Source organism: Ctenopharyngodon idella, chromosome 13 (assembly GCF_019924925.1).
Source record: "Ctenopharyngodon idella isolate HZGC_01 chromosome 13, HZGC01, whole genome shotgun sequence".
NCBI lineage: Eukaryota > Metazoa > Chordata > Actinopteri > Cypriniformes > Xenocyprididae > Ctenopharyngodon > Ctenopharyngodon idella.
Window position 1 is genome coordinate 36,798,502 of NC_067232.1, and position 21,310 is coordinate 36,819,811.

General features: G+C 39.9%; 1 protein-coding gene across 3 annotated transcripts in view; it reads right to left on the reverse strand.

The window, feature by feature from the left end:
* LOC127524842 (CUB and sushi domain-containing protein 1-like) overlaps window positions 1-21,310 on the reverse strand; it is a 632,721-nt gene that overhangs the window by 402,012 nt on the left and 209,399 nt on the right. For all 3 annotated transcript variants that reach the window (XM_051916817.1, XM_051916816.1, XM_051916815.1), the window contains exon 2: window positions 16,139-16,355. In XM_051916817.1, the coding sequence (XP_051772777.1) occupies window positions 16,139-16,355 (217 nt within the window). The remainder of the gene's footprint in view (window positions 1-16,138; window positions 16,356-21,310) is intronic.

Genomic DNA, 21,310 nt, shown 5'->3' on the forward strand with positions numbered 1-21,310 from the left:
TGTTTTCTTAGCCATCTCTGATGTAATCTGCCAGGTTCACTTTCATAGGTTCACTCTATGGGAATACAACCCCAAGTGTGACTATTGTCTGAAGCCTGTACATAAACAGTCCAAATAATTGACTGATGGTGCTACTGCCACCCCTCGAGGCACTGCGTCACCAGTGCTTCATAAGGAAGCACCCATGTCAACACTCCTCATTTCTTATTCTTCAAAAAGCAATTTATCTAGTCCATGGTACATATGTTTAGCCTCATTCAGACTGTTAGTCCAAATCTGATTTTTGTGAATGTACAATTGGAATCCGATCATATTCAGCAAGTGTGAACAGCAAAAAAATAAATGAATAAATAAATAAATAAAAATAATAACATAAAATGTGATTCTCAAATCCGTTTTGAGCTATGTTCATATGTTGATACATATTTAAATCCTATTCAAATTGCATATCTGGAAATCCGTTTCAGTCTGACCACTCTAATCAGATTTGGTGAACATGTCAGGCGTTGTTATAGTAAACATGTTGAAAATCGCTGCAGAAACATAGTTGTGTTGTTGCGAAGTGCCGATCAAGCAGAAAATTACAATATAATGGAGACATGTTGAATTTTTAGACCGGCAGAGACAACAGCATACGTTGTCGCCACTGCCTCAGAAGATGTAGTCCAGCGCGCCGGCTACACGTTGTAAATAAGACAACATCTGTATTGCAAACCTATCCATGTTGTTGTTGTTGTTTTTGGTGCATGCCTACCAACGCAATGCCATTGCCATAGAAACCAATGCAGATATTCCGGAAAATGAAAGGGACACACAAATGTAATTATAACAGTTGCGATACACGATGTGGACAGTCAATAATTTGAAGTACAATATATGAGCATTTCTCATGCTCCAGCAGTGCTCAATGGTACTTGTGATTGTGTGCTGTAAGTATTTGGTTTGTGTTGTGTTTCAGTGACTAGAGGTCCTCATTGTTATTCCTGCTACTTGTAATTAATGCTATTGCTTTCACCTGTCACACCTGTTTATCAATGTGTATTGTAGTTGCTCTATCTCCTAGGTTGCATCCAAAAGCTTAGGCAGCTGACTTGTTGTTTTGCTGCCCTATCAGCCAATGACTTTGCAGGCAGCGTTTACACACAGTGGAACCTGCATAATGGTTTAATATTCTACAGCAAATACAGTGCGCTTTGGTGAGCGAACTGAGTGAATATTTAATTACTATAAATAACCAACCTCAACTTTCAGACCCCATATTTATTTTTTAGCTGAACTGTCATGGATTGGAAAGCACAGAATTGTGGGATATCATAGGCAGCGAAGGATATACACTATATTGCCAAAAGTATTGGGACGCTCTCAGGAGCTCAGTGAATTCAAGCGTGGTACCATGATAGGTTGCCACCCGTGCAATAAGTCCATTTGTGAAATTTCCTCACTACTAAATATTCCACAGTCAACTGTTAGTGGTATCATAACAAAGTAGAAGCAATTGGGAACAACAGCAACTAAGCCACAAAGTGGTAGGCCACGTAAAATCACAGAGCGGGGTCAGCGCATGTGAGGCACACAGTGCGCAGAAGTCGCAAACTTTCTGCAGAGTCAATAGCTACAGACCTCCAAACTTCATGTGGCCTTCAGATTAGCTCAAGAACAGTGCGTAGAGAGCTTCATGGAATGGGTTTCCATGGCCGAGCAGCTGCATCCAAAACTTACATCACCAAGTGCAATGCAAAGCGTCAGATGCAGTGGTGTAAAGCACACCGCCACTGGACTCTAGAGCAGTGGAGACGTGTTCTCTGGAGTGACGAATCACGCTTCTCTGACTGGCAATCTGATGGACGATTCTGGGTTTTTAAGCAGTTTCCAGGAGAACAGTACTTGCCTGGACTGCATTGTGCCAAGTTTAAAGTTTGGTGGAGGGGGGATTATGGTGTGGGGTTGTTTTTCAGGGGTTGGGCTTGGCCCCTTAGGTCCAGTGAAAGGCACACTTAATGCTTTAGCATACCAAGACATTTTGGACGATTTCTTGCTCCCAAATTTGTGGGAACAGTTTAGGGATGGCACCTTCCTGTTCCAACATGACTGCTCACCAGTGCACAAAGCAAGGTCCATAAAGACATGGATGAGTTTAGTGTGGAGGAACTTGACTGGCCTGCACAGAGTCCCGATCTCAACCTGATAGAACACCTTTGGGATGAATTAGAGCGGAGACTGCGAGCCAGGCCTTCTCACAAAACATCAGTGCCTGACCTCACAAATGCGCTTCTAGAATGCGCTGGTCAAAAATTCCCATAAACACACTCCTAAACCTTGTGGAAAGCCTTCCCAGAAGAGTTGAAGCTGTAATAGATGCAAAGGGTGGGCCAACTCCATATTAAACCCTACGGATTAAGAATGGGATGTCATTAAAGTTCATGTGCACGTAAAGGCAGGCGTCCTAAAACTTTTGGCAATATAGTGTATCTATGCTGCCTTCAAAAATGTCACGGAGAGTTTAGCTCCAACCACTGTCATGGAGAGTTTAGCTCCAACCCCAATTAGACACACCTGAACCAGCTAATCAAGGTCTTACTAGGCATACTAAAAACTTCCAGGCAGGTGTGTTGAGGCAAGTTGGAGCTAAACTCTGAAGGACAGTGGCCCTCCAGGACCAAGTTTCCACCCCTGCCTTAGACGTATGGATGTTGCTCTGACTCCGTTGCGACTCCAGGGCATGCTGAACTACCTCAATGAATGGTTGATTCTAGTGCATTTCAAAGACTACCACTGAGGCAGCAGACCATGTTTCTAGGCGTAGAATTAAACTCTTGCTTGAGGCAGGCACAGTTATCTCCTGCTCATATTCATGTTTGCATCTATCTGAATCATTTCAGAATAGGGCGGGATTTCAATTTGAGACTGATTCACAGACTTTAGGGTCACATGACAGCTGTTTCACCAGTGATTTTCAAGGGCTTGCTTCACATTAGACCATTTTAAGGATGGGTCAAAACTCATGGCAGTTCATTCCTGTTGGCATTCTGTGTCCTGTGGTTTCAGTGCTAGAATTCCTACAAGAGTGTTTCTCTGTGGACACGGCTCTGGAAATGTCTTAACACCCTCAACATGTATATGTTGAGGGTGTTAAGAAGTGACTCCAAAGTTCATTCTTTTGATGGCCTTAACATTCCTCAAATGCATTAGTGATTTGCAGGTCTTGTCTTTGAGTGCATCCTGAATGGATTTTTCTCCCCATTTGGTAAAGGTCTTAATGCAGTCTAAGAAAGGGATGTCCCTAAGGTTGCTTCCACTACTTTCCACTCTCAAGTTGTGGTGTTGCAGTTACTTGTAACAAACTAATTTAGAGGTCTTTAGAATTGTGTGGGAAGACAGTATGTCCCGCTATAAAAAAGGCTCTAAAATCTGCCAAGGGCCAATTATCACCCCTCAAGAACATTTGCAGTGCTTTACAACTGTAGGACAAAAAGAACTAAATAAAATTTTTATTGCATCTAAACCAACAACATGGTTATTAGTGCCCAATAAATTACTAAATGATTTGTTACATGTAGCAGAAGAGCCTCGTCTCAATATTATTAAGTCCTCTCTTTCTCTAGGTCATGTACAAAGACCCTTCTAGCTGGCAGCTATTAAGCCTCTGATTATGAAACCTGAACTAGATCCAAATGAATTGGCAAATAACAGACTCATTTCAAATCTTACATTTATATCTAAAATACTATAAAAGCTTGTGTCCGCACAATTGTGCTCCTTTTTGCAGAAAAATATCTATAAAAAAATTCAAAAAATAGCACAGAAATTGCAGTCGTTAATATTACGTCTTGCTTATAGCTTCTGACCAGGGCTGCATCTCAGTGCTAGTTTTACTTGATCTTAGTGCTATACACTATAGATCATGACATACTCTTAGATCGATTAAAAAGTACACTGCACTGTAAAAATGGCAATTAATAAAATGTTATTAATAAAAAGCAAAAATATCTAAGTTGAACTAACATTTTGGCTTGGGCTTAGTTGAGAAAACAAATTATATTAAGTCTGTATAATTTTATAGGTACTTCCTCGTCCCCAAAAAGGATGGCAGTCTCAGACCCATTCTCGATCTCAGACACCTGAACAGGGCTCTGATAAAGCGTTCATTCAGAATGATCACTTTGAAGCAGATCTTCCCGCAAATACGCTCGGGAGACTGGTTCTTTACCCTGGATCTGAAAGAAGCTTTTCACATCCAGATAGCCCCCCATCACAGGCGATTCTCGAGATTTGCCTTCAAAGGGGTGGCATATCAATACACGGTCCTTCCGTTTGGGCTATTGCTGGCTCCCCGCACTTTTACGAAGTGCATGGATGTGGCTCTCTCCCCTCTCAGACAGATGGGTGTGCGCATACTGAACTACCTCCATGACTGGCTCGTTCTGGCCCAGTCAGAGGTGGAGCTAATATCACACAAAATATCCTCAACCACTTAGAGTGCTTGGGGCTCGGTCAATTTTACAAAGAGCTCGTTATCTCCCAGCCAATGTGTGTCGTTCCTGGGGATAATTTTAGACTCAACCCACAGAGGTCGACCTCTTTGCCTCAGAAGACATTCATCACTACCCAACATATTTCTCAAAAGCCTGGGATGCGCTGGCCCACGACTGGCCCAGCCTCCTCCTTTACGCATTTCCTCCAATTCACGCTGATCCCCCAGGTGATCAGACGAGTCAGGGAGGGTGCTCACAAGGTGGAGGACCCAACCATGGTTCTCAGAGCTATCTCAGTTATCGCCCCTGAAGCCATGGCCAATCCCCCTGAGACGGGACCTCCTCTCCCAGGCGAGAGGGACAATTTGGCACCCCAGACCCGAGCTGTGGGACCTTCATGTGTGGTTTCTCAATGGGAGCCTGCTAGCCTCCCAGAGAACGTCTTTAAAATCTCTCAGGCCAGAGCTCCATCTACAAGACATCTCTACTCCCTGAAATGGGCCATCTTTGCCGCCTGGTTTACAGCAGGGGGCGAGAACCCATTAACTTGTGACATATCCCAGATATTGTCCTTCCTTCAAGTCTTAATGGATAGAGGCCATACTCCCTCTACCGTTAAAGTCTGCGTTGCAGCTATAGCAGCTTCTCACGCTCCTATAGCGGGGCAGTCGATAGGGAGAAACAACCTTGTTATTTGCTTCCTTAAGGGATCCAGGAGGTTGAATCCCCCCATCCCCTCACAGTTCCTACCTGGAATCTTCTGTGGTTCTCAGGCCTTAAAGGCCCTCCCTGTGAACCAATCCAGACAGCTGACCTATGGCCCCTCTCGCTAAAAACTGCCTTGCTGCTAGCCTTAGCATCAGTTAAGCGTGTAGGAGATTTACAGGCACTCTCTGTGAGCCCCTCATGTCTTGAGTTCGGGCCTAACGACTCCAAGGTCGTCCGGAAGCCGAGACATGGATATGTCCCGAAAGTCTTATCTACCCCCTTAGGGCGCATAAGGTCATTCTCTCTGCTCTTCCTCCTTCTCAGGTTGAACAGGAGCTGAACCTACTCTGTCCTGCCAGAGCCCTGAGGTCTTACATTGACCGTTCCACCTCCTTTCATCAGGCGGAACAGCTTTTTGTCTGCTTCGGGGGCCGTTCAAAAGGTCTTCCGGTCTCGAAGCCCAGACTTTCCAGATGGATAGTCGACGCTATAGCACTCGCTTACTCCTCCTTAGGCCTTCAATGCCCCTTGGGTGTGAGAGCGCATTCCACGAGAGGTATGGCCTCCTTGTGGGCGTGGTCCTGTAGTGTTTCCATTGCCGACATCTGTGTGGCGGCCGGCTGGGCCTCTCCGTCCACATTTGTCAGGTTTTATAATCTAGATCTAGGTTTTATCATCTTCCGGCGCATGCTCTGCTGCGACGACACAGCTCTGTCATCTCGTTTGTCATGTTTTTGTTTTTTGTTTAATGAGATACGCAAAATGCTGGATTTGATCAAGATTACTGCGATTGTATTGTTACTTCTGTGGTTTCTAAACAACTAAGGGGCCTTACATTCAGGAATTAGTGGCTTTGTACCACTTACCTATAGCCGGCATGAGCTTCTCCAGCCCCGCTCTTCCTCCATTTGCCTCCAGAAGCCGACAGTCAATCTACCTCCAGAACTTCGACCAAGAAAACGGGGTAGGAGAGGTGGGGTGCGCACCAGGTTGAGGAGGCGTCCTTTTAGACCCCCTCTCGATTCCATTCTGCTGAAAAATGGATCTGCTGCAAGCTAAATGCCGTCTGGAGCGGACCTTCAGAGATGCATGTATCATCGCCCTGACAGAAACCTGGCTCGATGGGACCACCCCTGATTCAGAGGTCAGTCTCGATCACTTTACCATACTACGAGCTGACAGGACACGCAAGTCTGGAAAGAATAAGGGTGGTGGTGTCTGCATCTTCGTTAACAAGCGATGGTGTGTTAACATCAAAAAACACCTTTCAATCTGTACACCTGATGTAGAGCTATTGACTCTGTCTCTGCGGCGGTATTATCTCCCGAGGGAATTCCCATGCGTGGTGATCAGCTGTGTTTACATCCCCCCTAGTGCTAACACCAGGATAGCAGCAGATCTATTAGCCGAGGATGCTAGCTCTATGATGGCTAAATATCCTGATGCCCTGCTGTTTATTTTGGGGGATTTTAACAACTGTAAACTGGGCAGTGTTATGCCATCGCTGCACCAGTATGTGAATATTCATACGAGGAGGCATAACACCTTGGATTTATGTTATGGGAACATTTCCGATGCATTTACCGCTCAGGCACAGCCTCCACTCGGCTACTCTGACCACAATGTTGTCGTTCTGTTGCCGCACTACAGATCAGAGCTGAAACGCGCTAAGCCAACCATACATAGCGCCTCCATCTGGTCGGAGGATGCCATGGCACAGCTGCAAGGTTCACTAGCGTGTACAGACTGGGAGATTTTTCAGGGAGACTTGGAGCATAAGGTTTCAGTTATCACGGATTACATTAAATTCTGCATTTCATCTACTATACCTACCAGAACATTTAAAAAATACCCAAATTCCCAACCCTGGATCACGTCTCACATTAAAAGTTGCATGAAAGAAAAACTTAAGGCTTTCCAGCAGGGGGACTGGAACACTGTCAATATACTAAACAGACAAATTAAGAATGATACAAGGACAAGATCGAGCAAGAATTCAGCAGTATGAATACTAAACAAGCGTTTCAGAAAATCAAGATTCTTACTGGTCAAGCATCTAGCACAGGGCATTATGCAACATCTGACCCGGCTACCTTTGCTGACTCTCTGAATTCCTTTTATACCTGTTTTGACAGACATGACCATTCTGCCCTCTGTGAAGAGGTGCTCAGTGCCCTGTCACCAGTTGTTCCATCCGAGCCCCCATTTACAGTGGAGGATGTACGCCAGCAATTGAGCAGGTGTAAAGTGGGCAAGGCACCAGGTCCAGATGGCATTCCGGCCAGGGTGCTGAAATCGTGTGCTATGGAGCTGTCCCCGATCCTTTTTACCATCTACTGGGACTCCCTCAGGGAAGCACACATTGTTACAATCTGAAAAACAATCATTCTGGTTCCCAAGAAGCCCCGTCCATCCGAGCTAAACCATTATCGACCCGTCGCACTTACTTCAATAATAATGAAGTGCATGGAAAAGCTAATTCTTTACACCATCCTTCCAGCAGTCAGACCTCTGCTGGACCCCTACCCGTTCGCCTACAGGGCCAGGCGGGGAACAGAGGATGCCGTGGCATGTCTCTCCACCCCCTTCTACAACATCTGGAATCACCTGGCACCTTTGCATCCATCCTGTTCATCGATTTCAGCTCAGCTTTTAATACAATACAACAGCATCAACTGATTAAAAAGCTCCAATTTCTTAACCTATCTCCACTTCTCATCCACTGGATTTACAACTTTCTCAGTAATAGACTACAGGCCGTTAGAGTGGGCTCAGTCACCTCCTCAATTATAGTCACTAACACCGGAGCCCCCCAGGGGTGTGTGCTCAGCCCCTTTCTCTACACCCTGTATACAAACGATTGTACTAGCTCATCATCTATCACCACATATTTTAAATATTCAGACGATACTGCCATTTTGGCCTTACTCACAGACAATAACTCCATTACGGCTTACCATCAGTCTGTCATTCACTTTACTAAGTGGTGCTCCGAAAATAGTCATTAGTACAGAGTTATTAATTTACACCCACTCACATATTCTAGATTTGGCCCCCATCATCATATATGACAAAACAGTGGAACATGTCAATCATTTTAAATATCTTGGACTCACATTAGATAATAAACTCACCTTCGAACAACATGTCACAGATATATATAAACGTTCCCAACAAAGACTCCACATTCTCTGCAAGCTTCATGCCCTTTCTGTCACTCCACATCTTCTGTTACTGTTGTACACTAGCATCATCCAATCCACTCTCCTCTACTGTTCCCTTTGTTACTTCAGCATGCTCTCCATCACCAATAGAAATAAGCTCATTACGGTCACATGCACAGCATCCAAAATTATCAGTTTACCCATTACGGATCTATTTCTTCTCAACAGCAAAGCTGTCACACGCATGGCTCGGACAGTCAGCAGAGACTCGGACCACCCTCTCCATATTTACTTTTCTCTGCTGCCCTCAGGCCGCAGATACAGAACTTTAAGGTGGAGGCGAGCACGCTTCAGTAAAAGCTTTGTCCCTTCTGCCATTGCTGCTTTAAATAATCTGTAATCCGAACAGTTCTTGCATGCGCTGTGTTTTTTTTTTTTTTTTTTTCTAATGTCGTTATTGTCCGTATTTTTGTGTATTGACAGAGTCTGTGAAAGCAAATTTCCCTTGGGGGACAATAAAAGGTCTATCTATCTATCTATCTATCTATCTAGATGTCCCTGCGCTTCAGTCGCAGGTCCTCTCTGCATAAGCATGCAGTGTCTAACTTATGTTTCTCTATTTCGACCCCGACTGAGTCTGGGTGTAATTTTATTTTGTGCCCTCTTCTTATATATACTCTAGGCTTCCCCGGTGCCTTAGTTATGGGCTTGAGTGGACGACTAAAGTATTTCAGTACCCCGTTACCTGGGCTATCCTGTTTGAGTGTCTGTTGCGAGCCCTTTCTCAAGTGCTCTGATCTGATGCTCAGTCGTTCCCCTGCGTAGCACGGCGTGATTGTACTGTCCCCATAGCGTCTTGTCTTATTAATAAACTATATTGATTAATAAGACGAACAATGCAGTACTCGTGTAGTATTGCAAAGGGAACGTACTCTGTTACTAACGTAACCTCGGTTCCCTTAGATACGGAACGAGTACTGCGTTTCTTGCCGCGCCACATGCGTGAGACGCCTCATGCCGTCGCTTCAGTCGAATATAATCGATTTGCCATGGTGAGACGGCTGCTTATATAGCCCAAATCCCCGCCCCTTTTGGCGGGCACGAGCGGGCTCGCTCACCATTGGCTCACGCGTTCCGCGCCGTCATTGGTTCGTTTTCTTAAACTTTACGAACCAATGCATGAGCAGTTCACACTGCGTGATTGTATAAAGGCTTCAGAATCTGAGAAAAAGGAGTTTTCCCCATAGCGTCAGTACTCGTTCCGTATCTAAGGGAACCCAGGTTACGTTAGTAACCGAGTATGTTCTTGCGTTGAAGTCATTTTACTCAGTTGTAGAGTGAAAAATAGAAAGTAAATAGAAATTGGTTGCAACTTCCACTTTATCACACATTGAAATAATTTACTAATATTGTTACACTGTAAATTATTTAATAAGCATTGTTTCATTATTTGAGATAAATTGTTCTTTTCTTTCTCCATCAGAGTGTGGCCAAAGAATTCATGGATGCTTTTTCTTGTAAGGCACTACCAACTCAAACACTGGCACATGACCAGACCTACCAGTCATCTACATATACAGTGTGTGTACTTTCAAGACTAAAGGTGTGTTGAAAATGAGAGTTTGCTACATTCAGCTGTGATATCTGTGAGATGATTTTGTCAAAGTGATATCTTTGATTTGACTGATTTGTGATTTGCATATTATTGATTGATTGAACGCATGTGACTATGATGTTCTATCAACAAAATGATCTTGTGACTACATACAGTATCACATTTGAATGAATTAATGAATTAATTGCAGTACGTAATAATGTTCTTGTGAATTAATTAAAAATTACATGAACAGAATCCGTTGCTCCCTGGCTACTGTACATTGTTCACACCTGCAAAATGAATTCAGTTGTAAATTTTTAACCTTTTTTTATGCATACTATGGACATAGCCACACATCAGAAGTCAGCATCACTCAGAGATCTTCAGTTCTATCTCAGAGAAAATATACCAGTCCAGTAGTAAAGAAAATTCAGGTAAATCAAAATTCCAAACCATCGATTCTCAACTTTGGCCCTTGGGGTCCACTTTACTGCAGAGATTAGCTCCAACATTGATCAAACTCACCTGCCTGTACCTTTCTAATTAAGCTTCAAGAACTTCATTAGCTTGTTGAGGTGTGTTTGATTAGGGTTGGAGCAAAACTCTGCAGGAACGTGGACCTCAAGGGAGAGAACCACTGTTCTAAACAAAACTGAAAACACTATTTCCTAATATAAATATTAATGTATGTGGTTGTGGGTGTGTGTTTGTCTAATGTGCTTCAAATCAGAGAGGAGATAATGTGGAGTGGCAGACCAGTGGGGTACATGTTGGTCTCCACGAGGCGATGTTTGAAGCTGGAGGCCTGGATTCAATGGTGGATTTGGCTGTAGTGATGGAGGAAGAAGTTCTCAAACAACCTTGCAGACCTTCTATCTTTGGTGTGCTTTACGAACTGCTTAATTTTCTTTATATTGAGTATCCCAAACAACGGTAGTAACTTTTTGAAGTTGTGTCACAATGCCAAATAATATATAGTTGTTGTTTTTTAATACTTATAAAATAGCCGTGACACCATTTTGTCACTACCCAACATGATTCTTCGTTCTTGTTTTTACTGTACTTGAGTATGGCCTGTATGATATCAAATGGAATTTTTGTGTTGTTTTTACTATTTAAAATGTGCTTTATTGCTTTCAGTTCATGGAAATATTAATAAATGTTTAGAGAAATGTACGGAGCCCCGCACATGACATGCAAGAAAACAAATTAAATCGTGCGCACGATTTACTAATCCGTTCCCTCGATTTACTAAATCGTGCGCACGATTTGCTATTTCGTTCCCTCTATTTATAAATCATGAGCATGATTTATAAATCGAGGGAATGAAATAGTAAATCATGCGCACGTTTTAGTAAATCGAGGGAACGAAATATAAATTGTGCGCACGTTTTAGTAAATCGAGGGAACAAATTAATAAATCGTGCGCACGATTTAGCCTACTATTTTTTTCCTGCATGTCATGTCCGGGGCTCCATAGAAATGTCATGAAATTCAGTACATTTAAATTTCTTAGTATAAAAAAAAAAACTGTAACACCTGATTTATTTTTGCTGACTTTAAGATGAGAGAGAAACAAGTCCAAACAAAAATAACCAGCTGTTACAGTACTAAAAAATCCACTGATATCATTTGTGGCATTTTAAATGAAATGTTTTCCATGAAATGTCTCTATATATTTACAAATATTACTACAACCAATTGTAGTGATTGTTCACAAATTAATTACAAATTAAAATGAGACAAACGTAAGATTATGTGAACAATCACTTTAATTGGCTGTAGTAATATTAAGTAGACATATTAAGTCAGTGTTTCTCAAACTTTTTCTGCCATTCCCCACTTTGGAGGTAGGGAAGGGTTCCGAGCCCCACCTGTCCCCAATCGCCCCAACAGAATGGTAATAAACTAGGTTTTGATATTCCGATTCTCAAATATGTGTAAGTGAGTGTGTTTTGTCGTTTAAAAACGTTAATAAATGATCTTCATCTATAACGCAAGATGGGCGCCGCCATGTTTGTTTGCTCAGCAGGTCATAGAGTCCTGACAGTCGGATTTACAGCACGTGAATTCATCAATTTCATGTAAGTAAGTGGCCGGTGATCTGGGAGAAAAACAGAGTAAACTTTATAGTTACTTACACTATGTGTATCTGATATGAATAAAAGACGTCGGTAAATTATATTTGAATTGATTGTTATTGCCGCTTCCATAGACATCACTGTGTACTTTACAAACCCTAAATGTATTGTTTTACTAGTACTTATGTATATTTAAATGTCCGAAAGCTAAAATAAACATTATGTTGTTGAAAACACTGCATAGTTGTGATAAATGACAAGCGCTGCTGAGTGCGTCCATCTCTGGCTCTGCGCCAGCCAAAGCGCGAAAGCACAGTTTGAATCTGGCAGTTAAGTGACGTCACTGAATGCTCTAAATCCCATATGTGGGACCATGCTGCTCAAAAGGTTAATAGAGATGGGCACAAAAATGACAAATTTCCTCTCGTTTGTCGCGCTCCACTTGTTATGTCTTTATTCCCCACCAGTGGGGCGCGCCCCACACTTTGAGAAACGCTGTATTAAGCAGACATTTCAAGGAAATTCAGTACATATCACTACATCACTGCACTGGGTGTTAGTTGAAGCCTGCCAGTGTTCTTGACAGTAGAGTGGTACAGGTATGATGTCAGAACCCAGAAGACTATTTTGCCGCTGGTTTCTTCAAGATTTTCCTATGGGGTCTTAAATGGTGTTTCTCAAGCCTGTGGTAAACATAACTTGACAATACTTTGGCGTTTTGTTCTACAATGCAAACTGCACACAGTCACACCCCATATGTTCTTATCTAGTTATTCATTAAACATAAACATACATTTTCAAAAATTAATTTTCAAAGTATTGTCAAGTTATGTTTGTTTACCACAGGCTTTATTCTACTCATAAATTGAAAAACCTTACTATAAAACCATATAGTAAATAAGCACCACTCTTGATCTACAAAACTTGTGAGTTACACATTTAAATTTAAAAGGAACTAACAGTTACAAGGGCTTGTTTGTTCAAAATGAATTTTGCAGTTGTATTGCAAAATTAATGTAGCACTTTATCCTGTATGTTTTGTTTGTATGGAAATCATATAAATGCAGAGGATGAAATAAAGAGTAATGTGTTTTCATTTGTGTTTTTTGTGTGATTGGTAGACACCAGTTGATAATTTTGTTGACCTCAATATAAAATTATTAATATAATGAATTCAATAGCAATTTCTAGTTATGATTCCCAGATAATCCTGATTAAAATATTTTAGTTGAACAAACTACAAAACTAGTTGAGCGAACATATTTTTTTAATTTGGAGTCAAGTTTGGGTCAACTAAAAAATATTAATTCAGTTAACACTTTGAAGATGGAAAATTCTGTGGAACTAGTTACTAAATAATAATTAGTTGAAACTACTTGAAATATTATGTGGTATTCAGGGGACAGGTATTAAGGTGGTTTAGAACATACCTATCTGACTGTTACCATTTTGTTTATTTAAACAGGGAATTATCCAAGTTAACGGCAGTAAATTATGGAGTGGCGCAAGGGTCTGTCTTAGGCTTCAGGGCTCAGACATACTCCAGTTTAAATCTAGATTAAAGACACATCTCTTTAGCCAAGCATTCACATTATCTCACAACCTTGCATTCCAGTTATATCAAATCAAAAGCAAATGACTGTCTATTGCTTGAAATGTTATGAACAGCAGCTACACTAATTACTTTCCATTTGCTTTTCTGTTTCTACTTCAGGATCCCCATCCCATACTCCAAATCATCATGCACAACTGCCAAATTTTCTATATACTGTAATCATTATGATCACAACTTGTAATAATTTATTTTAATGAGCTCATTATTTCTGCCTAAATGACTACATGATGATGGCTAACTGCATGATTTGTATTATTTTAGAACTGTACATTTCTGACATATGGACATTGACTAGGGGTGTAACGATTCACTCGTTTTCTCGATGCATCGATTACAAATCCTGAAGATCCTAATTTAGGATTAGTTGGGAAGGTGCATGATATTCTAAGGTAGTCTCTCCATGTAAGCAATGGTATACCTGGAACACTTTAATAAGGCTGTGTAGCCATTAACACTATCCTGCACTATAGTTAACATGAACTAACAATACTTTTAAATCCTTTTAAAATTTTGGCTTATGTAAATTTCTACAAATGCCAATTTTTAGGCTATTAAAATAAAGTTATGGAGCTTCACTAAGAGCTAACATGAACTTACATTAACAATGGACAAAAGGTTGTTTTTTGCCCTTACTCTCTGACCTCCTGAAGGCCGCTGTGTAATTCACACCCTGACTAAGACACACTGGGGAAAGCATTTCAATAACCCTAATGAATGCATATAAAAATGCAGAATCGAATTGAATTAATCGAATCACATCGAATTTTAATGTGAATAGTCTCGAATCGAATCGTTCTGAATTTGCAAAAATCGTTCTTGAATCAAATCGAACACCTATGAATCTAATCGATTTGCTGTCTATCCGAAGATTCACAGCCCTAACATTGACACAGTCACCTCTGATAACAGATTACGCTAAACTTTAATGTAGAAACATGCATTTTCTGTAAAGCTGCTTTGAAACAATATGTATTGTGAAAAGTGCTATAAAAAATAAGTGTAAATTGAACTGAATCGAATTGAATTGAATTGAATTTTCTCCTCTGTCTTTTAAGTCACAGGAGGATGAGAGACTGCACAGGCTTTTTCCTGTTGAGATTTATGTTGACTGCATGAGCCAGTGGCATAAATCTGATCAGTTGTTTCTTTGTTTTTGGTAGCCACTGCAAAGGGCTTGTGGCTACAAAGCAAAGGATGTTGCATTGGGTAATGGATGCCCATGAGGCGCGTGGTTTGACTTTGCCTCCAGGCGTTAGAGCCCACTCTACTAGGACTGTGGCTTCTTCTCAGGTGCTATCTAAGCATTTTTGGAAGATATTTGTGTTGCGGCAGGGTGGGCCTCTCTCCACACTTTTATTAATTTTTATAATTTAAATATGGCACTGTGGTATAGGGTTACAGCGCTCGTCAATGTCAAATGATCAAAATGGCCAATAAAATCAAAGAAGGCGGGTCTCAATGTCTTACTGTCACTGTCACAGATGCGAGTAGATGTAAGTGTTAGTCAACTGTTTTACGATGGAAATGCTCAGCGACTGACAGTAATAGACTATCTAGTGATGCAAACTACCCAACCTTTATGAAATTTTGCCATTTTGAATTGAAAATATGCATGATTCATGTAACCTAATTCATAAATTAATGTGACGTGTCTAGACAAGAAACATTTGTGGCGAGACAAGAAAGCTCCCCCCCCAACACAAAAGTAAAACTCCACCTATGTTTTGCTACATTAAAAAAAATGTAGCAAAAAAAAAAACATTGTAAAAATTGATTAAAAAGGTAAATCAGTCCATCTGCAAAAACTAACTACAGTATCTTACACAAATGCAATGTGCTGCTTAATGTTGCTAATTATCATACTGTTATGTATGGGATGGGGCACATTTTCTAGTCCATGAGCCTATCTATATGTCTTTATGCAAATCATTGAATCAACCACTGACACTTAAAAGCATTCTACATCTACAGTATCCATTTTCCCTGGGCCTGTGCACTTTGTTTTTGCCTCTCTCTTAATCGTCTCTTAATCCATTTGACAAAAGCTCCAAAATTCTGCCCAATACATCCTTCTTACAGCTTTCTCTAGGAAACATAAATTGACCCTTGACTGTTTTAAGAACTGCATTTGTGCTCCTATTAGACATTTCTAACAGGAATTTCACAAGAGTCTCTTCTTTTAGCTGCATCTGACAATCACTAGACCCACTGCCCATTATATAAGATATTGTTGTGTAATTTATATTTCAAGAAAGTGCAGTCGGAAAAATACGATAATAAAACACTTCCTGTCTCCTGTGTGGGGTTATTCATGGGGTCTTAGTATCTGACACAGTGCCTCCACTCATGGAAAATCAGAGAGAAACACCTTCAACACTTGCCATCCATATCTTTTACAAACAAAACAAAAAGCCATAAAAATACATGTGACCATGTATATATGGCCAAAACAAAGACATCATATAACTATTGTGACAGGAAGCATGGAGCATAGGCCTCACCTCATCTTCAGGTTGCCCGGCTGTGGTTGTCCATCATAGATAGAGACAATGTCAAAGTCCTCCTCTAGAGCGAAGGTGTGGAATGACAACTGTATCCTATTCCGCTCTCCAGTGACTATGATCCATGTACAGTTGGCATAGTTTGGGTAGCCGTGGGGAAAGCCAGGACTCTCTATAGTTCCATTGAGACCTTGTATCAGGCCACCACAAGTCTGACCTGAGGACACAAAAACAGGAATTTACCTCCATTTGACATTGCATATTTTCTGCATTTGCAAACTTTTAAACTGTATATATGTATATCTGCTAACATTTTTAATTAAATTTAAAAAAGTTAGCAAGTGAGAAAGGTGCAGGTAATTGCTATACCATATGTGCACCAAAGTATGCTAAAGTTTACCTATTTTTCAAAAGTGTACACCTTGTACAAAAGATCATAAAAGAAACAACTTTCCTTATGGTTGGCTTCACTTTTTTGACCTTTCCCCTCTAACCACCTGCAGCTCCATTCTGATATGTTCAGAAGTACATGTATTACATATACTACACACTATGGAAGTTTAAATTGGTTATGAATGCCAAAGAAGTATTTATTTATCAATGTAAAGGTTGTTGTTGTGTTGTTGTTACAATTGTTAAAACATAGCTAAGTACCAGAGTCGTCTTTCTATACAGGTGCATAAATAAATTAGACAAAATATATATAAAAAAAAAATACAAAAAAAAATACAAATTAAAATAACAAAAATTAAAAAGGAACATGCAAGTGTTGGCTTTGTATGGAACTTTGTGAATGATGGGCATTCAAATTAAGTGGCACAAATTGTATTAATGTCAGATAAGACTTCATGTATTGAAAGTAATTTTAATAGGTACTGCTAGTTGGAATTCAAACTATACCCCAGTGAGAGAAGGCCATGCCATGCAAGTATTTTCAGAGCACGCTGAGTCAAACCAACAACATCAAAAAAGCAATGGGCTTCATTAAAGGTGTAGGTGTATAAAGCTCAATAAACAGAGATTATATCATTGTCCTTTCAACCTCTCCTATTTTTCTGCTGAAAGCAAAATAAGGCAAAATCGTTCCACCCTCAGTCAGGCACCATTAGCAAATGTTAAATAATCCTTGTGAGTGTATCTGCATATAGATGTTGTCATTGATTTCAATTTACTCTTGTTTTGATTCCTCAGCAGGGCTTTGTGTCAATCTCAAGTCATGCATGGCTGATTATGGCTGGTGAAGTGCACACTTTTGTAGACCTCAGTAAAGCCCAATGACTCTGACGAGTTGGGAATGAAACAAGCTTGACTCTCAAGGAAGTGGCATATGAATGAATGAATCAGGCCTATGCTGATATAAATCTGTTCTATTAGATCGTTTTCAATAGAAATAGCATTGAAGGCACAATATACATTATTTTTTGAAAAAAAAAAACAAACAAAAAAAAAACATAAGAACAATACTATACATTTTGTTGACAGTATGTACTTACATTATCCCAGACCAAATGTCATCCAGCTTTTATTCTAATATCGCTCTTACTACATTATGCAACAAGTGTTTCATACCAGCCACCAGGCGAATGCATAGAGTAACGTTATAACATATCTTTTAACACACTCCAATGTATTTTTAGTATGATTGTTTTGATTGATTGTTAGCCGACAATTTTAATTTGTAGAATAAAGTGACCTGTATGAGTAGTATGAGTAAGGTATTTCAATAGATCATCATCCGATTGGTTCTCCATTACAGAAATAGAATAGATCTACTCAGGGTGTGAATTAATGAAGGCTTGATCCCCCCTGGCTCCTACAAAGGTAAAAAAAAGTGTAGGCTATATGAAAAGGCCTATATATATATATATATATATATATATATATATATATTTTTTTTTTTTATATATATATAAAATCATTGACTCCCCTGAAGGCCATTGTGTAATTCGCACCCTGGATCTACTTCGATTTTTTTTGCTTATGCATTTACTCAATTCATAAGGTATATTTCAATGATTTCACAGCTTTAAAATTTACTCAGCATTTTTAAGCAGTTTAATAGTTTAAGTTTTTAGAGTACAATCGACATCAGACTCCATCAAAGACAATACATCAGCAAGATCACCAGATGTTGAGTAAATGACAACATTAGCTAAATTAGCTATGATTAAGCAGTAAGAACAGCAGCAGAACAGTCGAATGGGGGCTCAGAACAAGGATTTGCAAACAGCAGGGTGAAATAAAGCAGGTGTTTCTATACCAGCAGATTTCAGAGTGAAAAAGTTGACAGTACACAGATGGGATGTGGCGTCTCTGTGAAATGTTGACACTCATTGAGCATACAAAATATGGCTAAAGATGAGCACAATTTATCTCAGCCATCTGTAATTTATGGCATTTTCATTCAGTTTGGGCCATATATGTGAATTACTATCTATATATATATACACTATATTGCCAAAAGTTTTGTGACGCCTGCCTTTACGTGCACATGAACTTTAATGACATCCCATTCTTAATCCGTAGGGTTTAATATGGAGTTGGCCCACCCATTGCAGCTATAACAGCTTCAACTTTTCTGGGAAGGCTTTCCACAAGGTTTAGGAGTGTGTTTATGAATTTTTGAACATTCTTCTAGAAGCGCATTTGTGAAGTCAGGCAGTGATGTTGGCGAGAAGGCCTGGCTCGCAGTCTCCGCTCTAATTCACCCCAAAGGTGTTCTATCGGTTTGAGGTCAGGACTAGGGTTGCAAAATTCCGGGAATTTTCAAAGCTGGAAACTTTCCATGGGAATTAACGGGAATATATGGGAATTAATGGGAATTAATGGGAATCAACAGGGAATTTGCAAAATTGCAGGTTAGCCTATAACAGGGTACTTAAATGTAGTTGGAAAAAAACCCCATCTTGCAGCATCATTTTGGTTAAAACAACCAGATTTAATGCAATTTCAGTTGAATTTTTACCCTGATATTCACACAGCACACGACTTACTGCAGGGCTAATGAGGCCACACCCCCTGCATGCACTGTGCATTCCCCCAGTCCATAACATACACATTTGATCAAAAATACTGAAAAAACAGTAATATTGTGAAATATAACCACAATTTAAAATAATGGTTTTCTATTTTAATATATATTAAAATATAATTTATTTCTGTGATCAAAGCTGAATTTTCAGCATCATTACTCCAGTCTTCAGTGTCACATGATCCTTCAGAAATCATTCTAATATGATGATTTGATACTCAATTATCAATGTTGGAAACAGTTGTGCTGCTTAATATTATTTTATAACCTGTGATACTTTTTTTCAGGATTCTTTGATGAATAAAAAGTTAAAGAACAGCATTTATTTAAAACAGAAATCTTAAGATACACTACCGGTCAAAATTTTGGGGTGAGTCATTTTTTTTCCTTTTTTTTTTTTTTTTTTTGAAAAAAATTCATACTTTTATTCAGCAAGGATGTGTGAAATTGACAAAAAAGTGATATTGTTAGAAAAGATTTCTATTTTGAATAAATGCTGTCCTTTTTAACCTTTTATTCATCAATGAATCCTGAAAAAAGTATCACAGGTTCCAACAAAAATATTAAGCAACACAACTGTTTTCAACATTGATAATAACTGAGTATCAAATCAGCATATTAGAATGTTTGCTGAAGGATCATGTGACACTGAAATAAATAACACATAACAGTTGCTGCAATAAAAATATTTATTTTTTCATATTTACTAAATTAGAATTAATTGAATGCGAAAAATTTCATGTTATGACCAAACAAAATGTTTATATTTATGTTTGTATATGATACATTTTATATAAATATTATACATTTATATAAATTTCCCAAAATTTCCAATTAATTCCCATAAATTCTCATAAATTCCCATAAATTCCCGTAAATTCCCATAAATTCCCGTAAATTCCTGTTAAGTTTCCAAATTGGAATATTTCCAAAATTCCCCAGGTTAAGTTCCCGTGGAAAGTTTTCGGAAATTTACCGGAAACTTTCCGCCCCTTTGCAACCCTAGTCAGGACTCTGTGCAGACCAGTCAGGTTCCTCCACACCAAACTCGCTCATCCATGTCTTTATGGACCTTGCTTTGTGCACTGGTGCGCAGTCATGTTGGTACAGGAAGGGGCCATCCCCAAACTGTTCCCACAAAGTTGGGATCATGAAATTGTCCAAAATGTCTTGGTATGCTGAAGCATTAAGAGTTCCTTTCACTGGAACTAAGGGGCCAAGCCCAACCCCTGAAAATCAACCCCACACCATAACCCCCCCTCCACCAAACTTTACACTTGGCACAATGCAGTCAGGCAAGTACTGTTTTCCTGGCAACCACCAAGCCCAGACTCGTCCATCGGATTGCCAGACAGAGAAGTGTGATTCGTCACTCCAGAGAACACATCTCCACTGCTCTAGAGTCCAGTGGCGGCGTGCTTTACACCACTGTATCCGAGCTTTGCATTGCACTTGGTGATGTAAGGCTTGGATGCAGCTGCTCGGCCATGGAAACCCATTCCATGAAGCTCTCTACGCACTGTTCTTTTACGTGGCCTAGTGGAAGTGTGTCCTCCTGTGTGGAAGTGATTGGAACACCTGAATTCAATGATTTCAATGCTTTTGGCAATATAGTGTGTGTATATATATATATATATATATATATATAAAACGAGCATTATATATATATATATATATATATATATATATATATATATATATATATAACCAGCATATATATATAACCAGCATGTGTATATATATATGGCCATTTCTGTAGTGGTGTTCAAACATCTGTGCTAGTAGGAAACAGCAGTTCGTTTTAACCCTAAAACAAGCAAGAGTGGAAAATGATCATCAAAACATAATTTCATGTCACTTTTTATATCATCTGGACTTAAGTAAAACATATCCAAAGGAATTTTTGAAAATGTTGATATAGTTTGGATGATACTGTGATGATACACGGGGCAACTTTTTGAGCAATGTTGCCGGGCAATGTTGCCGAGCAACGTTGTTTGGGCACTTTCCCACTGTGAATGAGCAACAAATTTAAAGGTGATGATACACGGGGCAACTTTTTGAGCAATGTTGCCGAGCAACTTTGCTTGGGCACTTTCCCACTGTGAATGAGCAACAAATTAGGGACTTTAAGCAGCAGC